This window comes from Podarcis gaigeae (assembly GCF_964106915.1).
Source record: "Podarcis gaigeae genome assembly, chromosome: 4".
NCBI classification, from domain to species: Eukaryota; Metazoa; Chordata; class Lepidosauria; order Squamata; family Lacertidae; genus Podarcis; species Podarcis gaigeae.
In genome coordinates, this window is record NC_139677.1 from 55,487,484 (window position 1) to 55,503,961 (window position 16,478).

General features: G+C 41.3%; 1 protein-coding gene across 2 annotated transcripts; it reads right to left on the reverse strand.

Moving 5' to 3' along the window:
- Nucleotides 1-778: 778 nt before the first annotated feature.
- LOC310843597 (interleukin-10 receptor subunit beta-like) lies at nucleotides 779-16,093 on the reverse strand. 2 transcript variants are annotated; one of them, XM_083737189.1, is made up of 7 exons: nucleotides 15,682-16,093; nucleotides 8,306-8,429; nucleotides 7,460-7,620; nucleotides 5,659-5,837; nucleotides 4,978-5,128; nucleotides 3,776-3,918; nucleotides 779-3,023 (listed from the first exon to the last, which is right to left on the reverse strand). In XM_083737189.1, exons 1-7 carry the CDS (start codon nucleotides 15,731-15,733, stop codon nucleotides 2,805-2,807), a joined length of 1,029 nt encoding a protein of 342 aa, XP_083593315.1. In that variant the 5' UTR covers nucleotides 15,734-16,093; the 3' UTR covers nucleotides 779-2,804. The 2 variants fall into 2 exon arrangements, with proteins under 2 accessions (XP_083593315.1, XP_083593314.1); XM_083737188.1 differs by having other exon boundaries at nucleotides 8,300-8,429.
- Nucleotides 16,094-16,478: the final 385 nt, after the last annotated feature.

Here is a 16,478-nt window from a genome sequence, read left to right on the forward strand (position 1 = left end):
GTTCAATTCTTATTAGCCAAAAATCCTTCAGAAACACCACGAGAACTGTATAAACCAAACATCCTCATTCAGTTGGAATACATTTGAAAGTTATGTGATGGTCCCTTTGAGACGAAAGCACCCCTAATGAGCGAGAAGTTGAAGGGCAAAGGAAGCCTGTGTTGGCATTTTTGGAAAAGATCTCATTGCACCCGATACTGGTTTCAGGAAGAAACTCTGTTCCAGCCACCAAGTACTGAGGCTACAAAAATAGCAGCTACATAACTAATGCACAAGTGTTCCAGGTAGCAGGAACTTTGAGCTCCCTCTAATATGTTCCATACATTTATATGGAAAAGCACTATACAAATTTAAATAATAATAAAAATTACATATAATTCTGCTTCCCATGGGGAACAACACAGACATGAAACATGTTAAGAATTGTGGGGAGTTTCAAAGTATTTTCCCAATAAGTTTTCTTGCACCAGTTGTCTTCGCCTGTCTATTCTGTTATGAAAGTACAATTGGAAAACAAATGTCATCTGCAGATTTCTCAAATTCGTCTCCAATACAGGCATAGCAAGTAGTTGATCTAATTTCAAAGGCCAATAGCAATACATACAAATATAAGTAGCCGGTTAAATCTTCCTGCTAGATCAGAACACTATATTGATTGTATTTTAATCATTAATATGAGTAAGGGTATGAATTGTTAAATTTGTTAGATTTGAGCATTGCATCCCAAATGTAACTATTAATCAGCTTCAGGAAGGATTGAGAGAGAACTTCTGAAAGGCTTCCATACACTTATTCAATCAAAATAGGAGGTCAGGTACCATAATTAAAAATTGAAATACATGCCAAATATTTTAAAATAAATAAATGTCCTCTTCTGCACATTTGTCATAAAACATTGCTTTGTCTCTAAAACAGTGTGCATTTATTTCAAAACACTTATATGCATATAAGTGTTGTAATAAAACCTTGAGGTTATTTACAAAAATAATAAAACAATAAAATTCTCAGTAAAAGGCTAAAAACTATTTAAAACGGTAAAAAAAACAATTAAGATCAAGCAGCTATGCCATACAAAGTGCACTTCTACACAACCACTCAGAAGTAAATTCTGCAAAGTTCAGTGGGGCTTAGTAAAGGTAAAGGTAAAGGGACCCCTGACCATTAGGTCCAGTCGTGACCGACTCTGGGGTTGCGGCGCTAATCTCGCTTTACTGGCCGAGGGAGCTGGTGTACAGCTTCCGGGTCATGTGGCAAGCATGACTAAGCCGCTTCTGGCGAACCAGAGCAGCGCACGGAAATGCTGTTTACCTTCCCGCTGGAGCGGTACCTATTTATCTACTTGCACTTTGACATGCTTTCGAACTGCTAGGTTGGTAGGAGCAGGAACCGAGCAACGGGAGCTCACCCCGTCACAGGGATTCGAACCGCCGACCTTCTGATTGGCAAGTCCTATGCTTGCCACCTGCATCTCACAGGTGCATAGTACTACAGTCTAAATAAATGGAGATTACCTCTGTGTATTGGAATCCAGTGGAAGTTCGTAGTGACTAAGGACTCGTCCACACTTCCATTTGTCCCATGTATAGAAAGCATGTGTCTGAGTGGTTTTCCACTTGTTCTGTGCTTTCTAGGCACGGATCCAAGTGATTTTGCTTTTGCTCCACTGCTTTTCTCTGAAAACCCTGCTCTTTCGTGCTAGATCGGAACAAATGTCAATCCAGAGAAAACCCAATTTGCTCCAATTCAGTAGTAGACAGATGGGTTTCCCAGGGAAAACGGTGGGACAAGCAGAAGTATGAATGAGCCCTAGGTTCTATTGAAAAGGGATTTAGGCATGTCTTTGCAAAAAAATCCAGCTACACATACAAGAAACTGAGCCGTTGCACACGTATCCCCAGGTTGAAAAGCCAAGCCCAGGAGCTATGTTTCCAGGGCTCAGCAATAGCCAAAAATCATCTTGTTCAGGGACATAGTGAGACAGGGCAGTGGATAGTTGGCTGGCTTCAGCCTTTACTCCTCTCAGGCCCTGGCTTTGCATGCGCAACACTAATTGGTGTTCATTATATAGCTAACATTCAGAACATATGGAAACATGCTACTGTGAACATATGTATCTAGCTGGATCATGGTGTGAAGACTGCAATCCCAACCCAACTCTATTTGTGCCTTTAAAAGATGCAATTGGATGCGCCAGAATAAGGTTGGGAAAGCATCTTGTAATGCAAATCACATTGAAAACAATGCTGTGTAGATAGATGCCAGCTATACAAGATGTACATCAGATTTATACCCAATCCAGCAAGTGAGATGCACAGAGGAGTTTGCTTACAGGGATAGATGTTCTTACCTAGATCCTATGTATGATGGTGTTCTTGAATACAGACACAGTTTAAAGCAAATATGGATCAGAAAACGTAATACTATGGGAGCATCATTATTTTATAAATCCCAGTATGTTTCTCATAATGAATTTGAACTCTTCTACACAATGCACAAATGCACTTGTAATAAAAGATTTGGAACTTCACAATTTTGATATGAGTGAACTTGCTTAACTAATACTTCATTGATAGTTTGTTCTAAAATTAAGGCTTCAATATATATAAAAATAAATCTTTAAAATAGATAATTTGTATTTACAAGATTCTTTAAAAATATATTATAACAGAATAAATATAGTTTTGAAAGATAATGTTGACAAAGTTAACAGTTTTAAATCTGTAATGTGCAAGGTGTTTGTTGCTTCCTTGAAGGTGCCACCAACTGCCTTCAAAACACACTTTCCACATTTTTTTCTTCCACTTTTAAGAGTGTACCAGAGGCGTAAAATCTGAAACTTCTTTTGGCCTAAGGATTTCTTCATGAGAACCTTGGAGCAGCTGCTTTGCATTTCTCATTTGTTCCTCAGATTCATTATCGTTTTTTGACTCCTCTGAAAGGACAATTATCTTGTCATAGGCCTGTTCTTCTCCTTGTGACTGAGATGCAAGAAACTGAGAACTGTAAAAAGGCTTGCTTAAAAACTGGGAGGGGAAAAAAGAGAAGAAAGATGAAGGAACTTGTTTTTTTCTGATCGTTCCTGCTGCTTTTAAGAGACGCTTTAAACCAGGCATACAAATTTCCTATTTTCTGGTTGTCAGGAAAGCCTAAAACATTAATCCAGGTGACTAACTGTCCATTACAATTCTAAGAATCTCAAAATCTCAATGCTTTTTCTTACCCTCAAGCTACAGATAAACTATAAACTATTATTTTTGAGGGGTCAGCATCATGGAAGAAATTCTTAAACTGAAGTACAGTGGGCAAATAAATAGTAGGTATTATTCATCCATATGTGGAAGAGGATCTGCATGGGGCTCAATGGAGCCATTGGAGTCCCATTCCCCCACTGGCCCCCAGCCGTATGCATATAGTCAAAGTGCACTGTTCAGTCATATCTGAAATGAGCAGCTTCTTTGTGCCTCACAAAGAGCAATTTGGTGAGATAATGGTACATTTTGACACCGTAGAGAACTTCAGTGAGTGTCACCATCTGATGGGACATTCAGAAGAAAGGATTATGATACACCAGTGGAGGAAAAATGACCACATTATTGCAACTTTCCCATGATTTTTTTTTAAACTGGGCTTAAACAAACCGAAACTATAGAGGGTTGTACTTATATTTACATATCTTGGATCTCCATGGAGAATAATTGGTTAATGGATGGATTGAGTTTTTAATTAGTTTTAGCAACAGATTCTTAAGTAAACTGTAAAGTACAAATGAACAAACCTCTATGAAATGTTGTGGTAAATAATACGAAGGTAAGAAGATGTATTTGGCCCGTCGATAAACATGTAAAATCATAAAGCAGATGAAAGGTAACAAAGCCAACACTGTTAGCAGGATAATAGTCAGCTGCACTGTATTTATACCTACGGGGGGGGGGGGAGGGAAAGAAACTGTTAATTCCTTTTGGAATAGATCATAGAGGTACATATTCTCCAACCCCTCACTTTCCTGTTTCATAAGACAATCCACAATAAAAAAATTACAACTAAGACAATATTTATATTGATAGGGGCACAGAAGAAATGAAAATAAAATTTGGTCTGTTGTAAGCTTGTCTCATTTTAGCCAGCCATTTTCAGATGTAGAGTTCTTCTGTTCTATATAATAATTTGTTGTGCCTTCAAATCAAAGTCCGAGAGGCCTGACATGTTATAGGGCATGGACCATGGGTAAAGTCCTTATGCACGTAAGCTTTTCATGTGCACCTGGACAAACTTAAATGCAGTTACCAAGTGTGCTGGGTGGTCCATTCAACTGCTGACAGCATGAGGACACCTGCATGTTAACATTCCACTGGTATGTGAATGGGCATATGCATTAAGAACACAAGAGTCTAGATCAGCTCTGTGGGCATCTAGTCCTGCAACCTGTTCTCATAGTGGCCAACCAGATGCCTATGGGAAGCCTGAAAGCAGGACATGAGCCCAACAGCATTCTTCCCACTTCTGATCCCCAGCAACTGGCATTCAGAGCTATACTGCCGGACAGTGGAGAAAGAACATAGCCGCTGTGTCTAGTAGCCATTAAGTGTATTCAAAAATGACTTGGTCAAAATCTCAGATTGGCAAGTGCTGACCCTATGGCCCAAATCAGATGTTTGTTTTTGCTTCAGTAGGAAGATGCCCTAGTTCTTCCTAGTTTGGATGTGCTTAACAATACCAAGGAGCACAAAACTGAAGTATTAAAACCAAGATTCTTAGCTCATGCTCACTTACTTGAGTGTAAATGACATGAAATGCAGAAGGATTTATTTGTGAGTGACCGACCATGCATAGGACTAGCCTAGATGTTTTATATAAATCTAAGCACAAATCAATGAGGTTTCACTTTAATTCAATCAATAAGTGGGGTGTGGGGTGGAGAAAGAGTACAGACTTTAAAAATGTCCTTTATGAATAGGTATTCAATCCATTAAATATTACCATTGTCAGTTGTAGTGATACATAAAGCGTTACTCCAGTCCCCATTTTTATTTAATTCAACAATAAATGCTTGAGCCTGAAGGCAATATGTTGTCCCAGGATCCAGATCAGGCAATGTTTTAGAAGACTGTGTTATATTCACATATCTAACCTAGTATGAAAGTAGGAAATTGACAAATGAGAATCTTAACAGCACAATCCTACCCTCGTTTCTAGCTCCTGCCCTTTACCTTAAATCAGAAGGCTATGCTTAGAAAGCTAGCTGGAACCTACTGGCTCCGACCCACTTCCTACAAAACCTCTTATTGTTTTGTGCCACAGCTTAAGGTTTCTGTATGTCAAAAAACATATGGCAAAGGATGCTCTCCCTTTTCAACCCTTCCCAGTGATGAAAGAATAGGGTGCTAAATCCTTATCTTAGAGAGGCCTGATTCTCCCATCCTACAAATCACTCACTACAAATCACTACCAGCAGCACACTTCTGTACCAGTAATAGAATGCTAGTATAAGAGAATAGACTCCTACTGGAAAACTTACTTAGAAACTAACGTAGCCTGGTTGACCCTGTCAGTGCTATCTAATGATCAGGTTTAAGTTTTTGAGACACAGAACTCACTAAAGCTTTCCTGTACTTGTTTATGTAGCAACATATTTAAATCACCATAAAAGATTCACTCTACCTGTTCATCATCATAATCTTTCTCCCAAATTCGCATCTTGTAAGTCACAAAACTATGGCCATAAAAATGTTTTATGGAATATTTGCCACCATCTCTAGAAACAAGTGGGTCTGTGATTTGTACAATCAAGACCCCGGGTGTTGTAGCTTCAGCTTGTACAGCAGGTGGTTCAATGATTGCTAAATGAAGTGGAGGAAAACAAAAGTTAACAAATTTGTTTGTTTTTACTTTGCTCTTAGATCCATTTAAATATGCAGTGCATCATATAAACAGTTTGCTTTTTTTTCACATGAGAAAGCACGAGAAAGCATTTTATATAGAATGAAACACTAGGGAAGACCAAGGATGAGGGCAGGAAGTGGCACCTGAATAGAACACTGAATAGAACATAAGAACACTATGTTATTTCTGCTTTTGCTAAGAACAAAAGCAGGAGTATGGAATGTTTTCATTGCCTCGTCTTTTCAACTTCTTTTGAGGTTACATCGTCTCTGTTGAAAAGATGGATGCAGGTTCAGTTTGTTAAACATGAATAAGAATGGTGCTTAATTTTGAGGGACTGATAGTTTATGCATTAATCGACTGTGCTCTACCAAAATGCCTCTAGTTAGAAGCAGCTTCATTGCTATGGCTACTGAACCAAATTTCTATGTCCATGACTGAGAACAGGTTTCTTGTGGATTTTCCCAGGAAAGGTCTGGGGTCATAGTCTACATATGTTTTTTGAAGCTTTATGACAGAGTATAATCAAGCACACCATATTTCTCATTATATCATAAATGATCTGCACTTCCTCTCAAAGCACCTCAGCTACCTCTAGTTGTTTCTTAATGGATGCCTTGCGAATCGATTACCAAGAAATAATGCCTGCAACTACTTTTTGGATTCAGAAATGAAGAAATAAAATATATACAGGCCCACTTATTCTCTGGCTCCAATAGCATTTGAATGGTTTCAGAAGTATTTATTTTGGTTATAAAAAGGTCCAAATGCGTGTCACATTTTATGCTCACCAACAAGCTAACCATCATAATATTCCAAAACTGCAATTAGTAACACTAGCTTGAGAGAAAGAATGTGAAAATGACTGTGGGGCCATGTCCCCACCCCAACCCTCCAGTATTTTGACATAGCTATTTTGATTTAGCTTTCACAAGCTTTTCTCAGTGCATTGTTCAAACACAGCAGGGAAATACCCTGCTTTTTTTATTCAGAGCGTGGGTGTAGGAAGGGGAGTGCCTTCAGGGTAAGATCTATAGAGAAAGTTTGCAGATAGCATACAACTGTTTAAGTGGACAAATAAATGGGATCAAATTATAAATCCTTTGGGAACACTGATCCGGAACCTGTGGTTGTGGGCTTATAAAGCTAGCTGCTGAAAGAGTACTTTGGGTGAAGTAATCCAGGTAAATCAGATAAATGGAAACTAAAATGAAAAGTGAAACTATTCCAAAGGGCACAACAAGCCAAAGAGGCCCACAGGAAGCTGTACAAGCAAAGGAGCGGAATCCTAGGAGTGTGCCAAATCAGAGCAAAGGTTGTCCATGGGAAACTCTCACAGTCTATGAAAAACACAGACAGTTTACTAAGTTGAACATGGTCTTGGAACTTATGCACAGTATCCAACATAAGCTGAGTCCACTGAGCATACTTAGGTAGATATCACCCTGTGCCTTTTTCTTTGCTCTAATTGGCCTTAACTAACCCATCACCATGATGTTGTTCTAAAGAAATCATATTGTTAAGCCAGACAACACAACCTTTAAAAATAATATTCCAGTGAACTTGAATCTTCACTTACTGTCACTGAATGGTGTGAAGGTGATGTTTACCCAGTTTGATCGCTCCTCCTCAACTTCAGTTCTAACTCTTACAATGTAACTACCATGTATAGGGATACTTGAAATATTGCACTTTGTGACATCAGTTCTTTGGCATAAATCAGTGAACCCATTTCCATATCTGTAAAAATGGAAAGAAAATCAATGTGTTATTGAGGAAAGAATAGCTCTCTCTCTCTCATTTAAGACAACAATTCATTTTCAATTCTTACTCTTGTATAATCAATGCATCATTTGAAACATCTATCATGTGGTATCCTTGGGCAGCTCCCAGTGCCCTTACAGAGCCCAGCAGCGATGACTGCTCTGGAGGCCCTTATCTCCCCACTCCCAGGCTAGCCTCCACAGTGCTGAGTGGCTGCATCAAGCTATCCTTTAATTCCCCTTTATCCCCCTGCCCCAGCATCTCTGGGACACAGTGAGAAATCAATAGGGCGCCTAGACCTAGCCATAGCACACTTTTTAAAGTGCTGCCTCTACAGCAGTCACCAGGGACCAGTGATAGAGAAAGGTGCCCAACACAGGAAACTTTGGCCAAGGGCTCCACAAACCTGGAGCTGACCCTGGCACATTCCTTTTGCCCTCCCTTGCACCAAAGCATCCATAACAGGGGGAGGGGTGGCTGTGGAAGTCTCCACAACTACAGGAAGGGGGTCTCTGGGGAGGGGAGGGGAGGGGAGGGGAGCTAGCTGTTGACAAAGAAGATTTGCTTTATTCTATGGCCTCTGGGATGCCCTTCCATAGATCATATGATTGTGCCCTTAAAATAAACTATCAAAATTATAAGCCATTTCACTCACACATACACTTTATACTGAACTGTGTAAGTCATGCTTCCTTTGTGAAAATTAGGTGGATCCCACTGGAGAAAAGTGTCGAACATAACTGAATGAAGTCTTACATTCTGAGGTTCTGGCAACATCCCATGCACTGTAAATACAAACATGATATGCTGTTTAAATACTGGCATGTAGCCTTGAATTTCTGTCACTGGTTGGGAAAATGTATTTAAACAATTGAGGATATAAATGTGGTTAATTCTTTCCTCCTACGCTTTTTTAAAAATACTGTTTTTATTTATTTTCATGGTACAAAAGATAAATATTGAGAAAACAATTGTTACAACAGTAAACAACAAGTAATTTGTCCTGATAAAATTACAGACTTTTATCATGCCAAGTTTCATTTGATTACTCTAAGAGATCACACTACATTTCCCCATGAGTGCTGGGTGGATTCCTGCCACAGTCTGAACAATTGATGTATTCAACAAACGTTTGCCATATGTTATAAAAGGTATATGGATTGTGTTTGCTCTTTGCCACTCTCACCTGGCACGTTAGTTTCTCAGCCAATGCTATTGACCATAGTCTGTTATACCAAGAATCAATGTTTTCATCACCGGTTTTCCAACATCTGGCTATCTCCATAACAGCAGCAGTCAAAAGAAAGACTAAGAGGTGATCTTTAGAATAATCATGAGCAGACAGGATCCTAAGCCCAAGTAGTGCTAGTGCAGGGGACATTTCAATTGTTTTGCTGTATACCAAGCTTATTAATCATCCTACTCTTAAAGCACTCTTCCCCAACCTGGTGCCCTCCAGATGTTTGGACTACAGCTCTCATCAGTTCCAGCCAGCAAGGGTGGCTAGGGTTGACGGGATGTATAGTCTAAAACATCTGGTGGGCACCATGTTGGCAAAGGCTGTTCTAAATCGTCACCATTCATTTGTTATTGTTGCTACTTCTTTATTAAGATACAACCTCATCTGTATCACCTCACCTGTTGTGTTATTTTTGGTTCTGAGATTTACAGCATGATAAATTCATTCAGAAAATGAAGGTATGGAAGGAAGGTCATATTTGAATCAGAGAAGGATTGAAGGAAGATGGAAGAAAACACAGGGATATGTAATAAGGAATACTGAAAGATGGAAGAAAGCATCATATCAAGGATGTCAGAAATATAGAATATAAAAGTAGTTAACTAGCATTACTGAATACAAAACACAGAGCAGCCAGCCCTGCCATTTGGCAGAGAAAAGCAAGAAGAAGCATACTCAGAAGAGACCAATGAATTGTGGCATATATGTTACAGGAAAATGGAATTTGGTTATATATTAGGAAATCTTTTTTCACTATGAAAGTGGTCTACGAAAGGCTTCAACTGGAGGTTATCCAGAAAGGGCTGAACAAACATCTCTTTGTGAAGCTTTAGCATTTTTCTTAGAGTCAAGGGCTGCATAGATGGCTGAAGGGTGACTTGTAACTCCCTTTTACGATTTATGAGCTGATTTCTGTCAATACTTACTGAAACTTTTGTTTTTTAACTAGAAGGCAGAAAACAGAGGGGTTTTTTTAAAAGTAAAATACAATAATATATGGTAATATATGTTGTGAAATAGTTCAATTGCAGTCTGAAAATGCATTTGATCAGCAGTGAATTTTCAGTATCAGTTTACTCAATCTTGTAAAATACCATGATTGTTCAAGTGCTATGACTCGAGAATGAATCATATTATATTACACCCATCAGTTAGTTCATGGTGCATGGCTGTCCTTCCCTGTCCTTTGTATGTTTTTCAACTTATCTTAGTTGCTACAAAACTGAAACTAGAAAATGTTCCATTATTTTCAGAGTGGATAAAAATGATCTTCAAAAGGTATTTTAATGTTGATCTCGTTATTTCAGCTCTTGGATTCATTGCCTATAACAACTGCAGGTCATTACAATATAGCAAAAGAAATATATCTATATCTTATGAGGCAATTTCACTTTCCTCCTTATATCTTTCTGATCAGTACCATTAAGTGTGGCATAAACCAGGGCTGGAGTACCTTTTTAAAGTCTGAGGGCCACACTCCCCTTCTGGGCAACCCCCAGGGGCCACATGCCATTGGTGGGCATGGCCAGAGGCAAAAGTTAACAGAGCAATGAATGGGAATTCTTCCTTTGTACAGTAGTCAAGTTTCTACACACACATACCCCTAGCTACCCTCCATCCAGCCGAGCAAGAAGCATTGCCACAACCTAGTAGTTTGGCATTTTTAAGTTAGCCTCTGACAACCTGGTGATTGGACTATACCTTACAGCTGTGCTGGTTGGGGGGCAGATGGGTGTTGTAATCCAAGATATATGAAAGCTGGTGAAGGCTGAAATTCCACTTATTTCAGCAGGATTTAAATGAACAAAATGTACCAACTACATTACCTTTCCAGTGCAAGACCACTTTTATTAAGTACTGTGAATTAACAATACAGAGCATTATACAATATTTTTGTTCACAGTGGTTTAATTACTGGGTAAAAGCAATTGCAATGTATTCTTGGTAATGTACACAAAAATGTGGGATTCAAAGATGTTTGGCTCTAGAAGTTTCCATATGAAAGAACTTTCTACAACTATGAATGCAAGATGCAGAATGAACTATGCTATGCCACTATCTGCATAGAATAAAGAGATCCAAACTCATCTGTTTTGCCTTACAAGTGGGAATGGAATCAGGCGCCAGCATTGTCTGGCACCTGCTGAGGCTCACACTCTAGCAGAGGGCCCCTTGTCAAGCATCACAGTCTCCCTATCCTGCTGGTTCTCTTCCTTGCTGTTGCTGCCTATCCCCATGCCCTCCCCAAGCACTGACTGAATGAGAAGGAACCGCTGCCTCCATTCATCTTTCACTCTTCCATTGGGCTGACTGGTTGGACACAGAGGAAGACAACAGATGACTGGGCAGTGGCAAGAAGGATGTATGCCCATTTAAATCTGTATACCACTCTTCGTCCCAAGATCTCAGGGCGGTTCACAAGATAAAAACACAGGATAAAAATACAAAATACATAATAAAAACCTGAACAAAAACAAAACAAACCAGTAATCCCCATCTCCCTTCAAAAAACCCCATGAAACCCTGGAGCCAGCAATGTTTTCAACGTGACTTTCAGTAGCAGGCAGCTATAATGAACAGTTAGGTGCTTGCCAGTTTACACACTGAGCTATGAAAAAATAAGCAGTTCTAATCTCACTCCAGCCTTTGATTTGTTAACATAAGAACTGTCTTCTTGGATCAGATAGGGAGTTGATCATTCCATCTCCAGCTGTGGACAACAAGGTGCCTCTGAGAACCTTATAATCAGAGCACGATCGAAATATCAATCCTCTTTCATTCCTTTACACAGGCATTCCATTCAGCTGACTTCACTGAAAAGAACCATGACTGGATTTGTTCTCCATGAATTTGTTTAATCACTTTGTAAACAGCATCTATCCGCCTATTATAGGAAAATTTCACAACTATCAATCAGGGTGTGTGTAGTTAAATTTTGTTATCTATGAGAAATGGATGGTTGCATCAGAACTAACAACCCTAAGATTAAAAAAAAGAAAGAAAGATGGCTGTGTAGCCCATAAGAAAAATTCCAAAATCCATATTAGGGCAACATCTTTATTAGGCCAGTCAAACTATCACAAGATAGTATGCCAACGCTCAGATTTTCTAGAACTCTTCATCCAGACTATGGCGAAGTGTGGGTTCATGCAGGTGAATAAAAGATGGGGAGAAACCAAAAATTAACCCAATTAAAACCTGAGGTACCAAGCCCATATACTACCTGAATCTTGATTGTATAAAGGAAGTCAGTACTGTGTGTAATCTCACATGTTCTACACAACTTCTATATGACTATATTGTCCCAAATAGTGCAATGAGAAAATACGTTCTAATTACTGACACTGCTGTTCAGTTATGAGCTGTACACCTAGGGTTATATTGGTAATAAAAACAGACACTTGGTTTTAGTAACATTTCTATGAAAATCAATCACAGCTTTCTATTGCTTAAAGTCTTGGTGTTCTTTCACATATTTTAGTGTGTTTCCTTCTAGTTTCATCAGATAAACTGAACTATGGCTTGGATCCAGAGTTGCATTAATGGTGGTATGCCACTTCAGCAAAAAGGAATTCCCCAAAAGGGATGTCTATTTTACCACCTTTATTTCCCTAAGAACTTAATCTGCTGAGTCAGGCCATCTAATCCACAACATCCTGTTCCCACAGCAGCCAACCAGATCTGTGGGAAGCCTGCAAGTATTTGGACATGAGTACAACAGCACTCAGCCCACCTGTAATCCCCAGGAAGTGACATTCAGAGGCATGATGAACCCAGTGCCATCCAATAATAGACGAAGCATGGGTGAGTAAGGCAATGAGGCGGCACTTTCTTGAGGAGCAGCCACCAACTGTTTTGCTTTGCTTGCTCACTGTGAATGACACCATTGAGCTCAATCCTTCCTGCTGTGTTACCCAAAGAGAGAGGATGTGTGATCAGGAAGAGACTTCCAGTCGGAAAGAATAGGTAAGGCATCAGAGGAAGTGTTGATTGCAAGTGAAAGAGGAACATTGAGCAACTATGTGGAGGCAGCAGCTACTCCAGAAGAGAGGACTACTTGATCACCTGCCCTCTCTCACTGGGCAACAAGAGGATGGAGAAGAGGATTGGGCTCCTTAGGCCCAGTGCCTGTTCTTGCACCACTAATATGGAGAGCACAGGGAAGCCAGAAAAGATGAGATTTCCACAACCAACCAGCTATGCTGCACTGCTGGGGGGCAGGGGCAAGCAACTGGGCAGAGGTAGCTATTTGCACTCTCTTTAGGCAGCTCCATGCACCTCATCCTCACTGCTGCTGTGTCCAAAGAGGATGAGCGAGAGATGGGATTGAGTAGTAACTTGTCTTGTTTGCTAACTTCCTTCCCTACCAAGCGGCACACCTCAAAGGAGGAAAAACTGGGAGGGTGAGTGTGTACTCCAGGGGGCTTCATGGCTGTGTGTGTTTCCCCTCACCTGCATCATTGTAGCTTCCAGTGCAGGTCAAAGGAAGCGAGGAGAGAGTCATATTTACTGCTTGATTGCACCAGCAACAACTGCTGGTGAACTGCTTTTTCTTCAAACGTACGGTGACAGTGTCAAACACGTTTCTTTAAAATTGTTTAATGTAAGGCACAGTGTGACCTAAAAAACGGATTTAAGTTTCACGAAAGCTACAGCTGTTCCATCCAACTATGACAGGCACTGGAGTTTCTATAGGGTGTGTCTGGTCACCGTCTAAGCCGAGTGGGTTGATTTAGAGCAATTATTTAGATCTCTAAGGGGCGGGGGGAGACGAGAGAAACCGATTTAAATCAGTTTCCCATTGATACTTCTTTATATGTTTCCTAAACAACGGTGCCAATCTGACTTGTAAACCATGTTAATTCACAGCTGCTTGTAAAAAAGCCAACAAAAGTTACTGACATGCAAACTACCTTGTTGAGAGCTGGCAGGGCAGGGATATAAAACTGCATTCCTATGCTGGGCATGGAAGAGGACTCCCTCCTCCAGCTGTCTATTTGGTTTATTTGCCAAGCACAAAGGAGGAACAGAGCAACCTGTCCAGCAAGTCCACTTGCCTGCATGAAATGCCTGGTCAGTTTATGGCAACCAACGCAAAAGTGAAAAAGATCATTATTACACTTTTGTTTCATTATTGCAACCAGATCCTATGTCTTTCACTTTGAAGGACTGGTCTGAATGAACTTAAATCATAGTTAAACTATGGTTTAAATGGGAATGCACTGCATACGTATTGGTGCACACAGCTGAAACTGCTGGTGCTCCACTCCTCTCCTGCTCCTGATGAGCTTCCAGGAAACAAGTTGCGGTCTAACTTAGCATTGCTTCCAAATCCAGGCTCATTGTTTGTTTAAAAAAAAATATGAGTCAAGAACAAACCTTGGTTATGGTTCATGGGAAAGAAACAAACCAGAACCTGAGTTCAGGTGCAACGCTATGCCAGACTATGGCTTAGTTCTCAGCAGCAGCAAGACCCACAGAAGAAGCGCCCTGTGCAAAAACACCCCTATGTGTTTCTGAGGCTCCGTGTATACACACCGTCAGCCGTGTGCATCAACATGTGTGCACAGCAGGCTATGACAACAAACCATTGCCTGGAAGCCTCCAATCTGCCTTTGATCTCATCCCCACCCACCTTTTTGTGTTTTAACAGTAAAAATTCTACAAACACCTTCCATATCTCCTCAGAATCATTTCTCCTGCATGTTCGCTGTCTTACCTTAAAGGCACTTGTTAATTTATCATTAACATACCATTACACCTCCTTGTACCATACTAATATACCTCTTTATACCATTACAGTGGTACCTCTGCAGATGGGATCCCTTTCGGAGGTCCGGTTGGATCCCAAGGTTTCCGCAACCTGTGGATCACTTCTGCGCATGCAAGCTCGGCAAAACCCAGAAAAATACTTCAGGGTTTGCCGCATTCGCAACCTAAAGTTTACGTAAACAGAGGGTTACGTAACGCGAGGTACTAATGTATTCCATTTTATATTCTACTTGCCCCTTCCACTTCCTAGCTATAATAATTTGTGCTGCTGTCAATAAATTTGTGAGCAAATGCTTCATAGCCTGCGAACCTTCCACCCCATCGTAAGTAATGCTACCTCTGGACTTTCAATCACTTTTAACTCAGTGATAACCCTGTTATTTCCTTAAACACCCATTGCCCCCCAAAATGTACATATTTACACCCCCACCTCATGTGAACATAATTCCCAGTTTCCTGGCATCCCCTCCAACATAACATCGAATATTCATTGTTTATTTGATTTAATTTGACCAGTGTTAGATTCCTTCTCCAAACTAATTTATGATAGTTTTCTTTTATTCCTGTGGACAACATTTTCAACCCATACTTTCCCCCATATTTTCCTCCAGCTTTGACTATCTGCCCTGTCATCTCCTTTCCCCACACCCCTTTTAATTTATCTTCTTGATCCTCCATTTCTACTAATATTTTATAAATCTCACTGGTTCCCTCGCCTCCGCCTTCTGATGACTCCGGGCTTGCCATAGGTCCGGAAAATCCCAGGTGGCGAAACAGCTCAAGTAGCTTAAAATCTGGGTTTGTTCCCAAACAATTGGGTAGTTTCCTAAAAAAAACCCTCAACAACTTTGCGGCTGTGTCAGGAATTTTACTTTTCAAAATATAGCAACGCAGCAGCCGGACACGTGCGCGGAAGGCGCAGAGAAATCTCGTCCCAATTCCGAGGGAAAACAGCAGCTTCTGGCCGGCCACTCCCAGAAGTAACCCCGGGAAGCTCTGGACGACAGGAGGTACCCTTTCCTTACCTGACCAGAAGAGGCAGCTGCAAATGAGGCAGGGCCAGCCTCGCGGGTCCATCTCCCACGAAGGCTCCCTTCCCGAGGGGGCAGTCGATGCCCCCCCCCCCGAACTCGCCTGGGCGGACTCCTCCGTAAGGCGCCCGCACGGCTCTCTCGGAGCGGCTCAGTTACGTCCGGGCGCCTCCTCCTCCGACCTCTCCCTTCTCCTTTCTGCGCTTGGCTCCCCTCATAGCGCCCAAACCGCGTGGCCTCAGCCCAGCGCGACCACTTCCTCGCGCTCGCTGTCTGGAAGCAGCCCAGGTGAACCTCGCTCCCCGGACGAAACACACGGGAACTCCCGCCTCCCGACGCCGCCCTGGGAGGCGGGAGGCAGCAACGGAGCCGCGCCCTCAGCGACCCTGGCGAGCCAACAGCGCCCAGCAAGCGTCGCAGGTGTTGCTGCTGCTGTGTGTCCCTACGGCCTACGAAGCCCGCTCAGGAGCTGTAAAGAGGAATCATTCCTCTTTTGCCTCAAGCCATCACAATCTCTGAACGCAGGGACCAAAATAAGATAGGGGGCTGTTTTTCATAGCCAACTCATCACAAGCCCCTCATAATTAGATATTCCCAGGTGAACAAACAACACTGAATTTATTAAAACCAATTAGTCCTCAATCAAGAACATAAGAAGAGACCTGCAGGGATCAGGCCCAAGGCCCATCTAGTCCAGCATAGGTTCTCACATTGCTCAGCCAGAAGCCAAATAAGCAGCTCACAAACAGGACCCGACTGCAGCCACGCTTTGGCCACTTGTGATTCTTAGT

Bases quoted from the DNA above. Each gene is read 5' to 3' on its own strand.
- LOC310843597 (XM_083737188.1), bottom strand. From the start codon at position 15,733: ATGGACCCGCGAGGCTGGCCCTGCCTCATTTGCAGCTGCCTCTTCTGG. The intron at 8,430-15,681 runs GTAAGGAAAGGG...TTGTATTTACAG, and splicing joins CAGCTGCCTCTTCTGGTCAG to TGCATGGGATGTTGCCAGAA. The intron at 3,919-4,977 runs GTAATATTTAAT...CCCCCCCCGTAG, and splicing joins TATCACTACAACTGACAATG to GTATAAATACAGTGCAGCTG.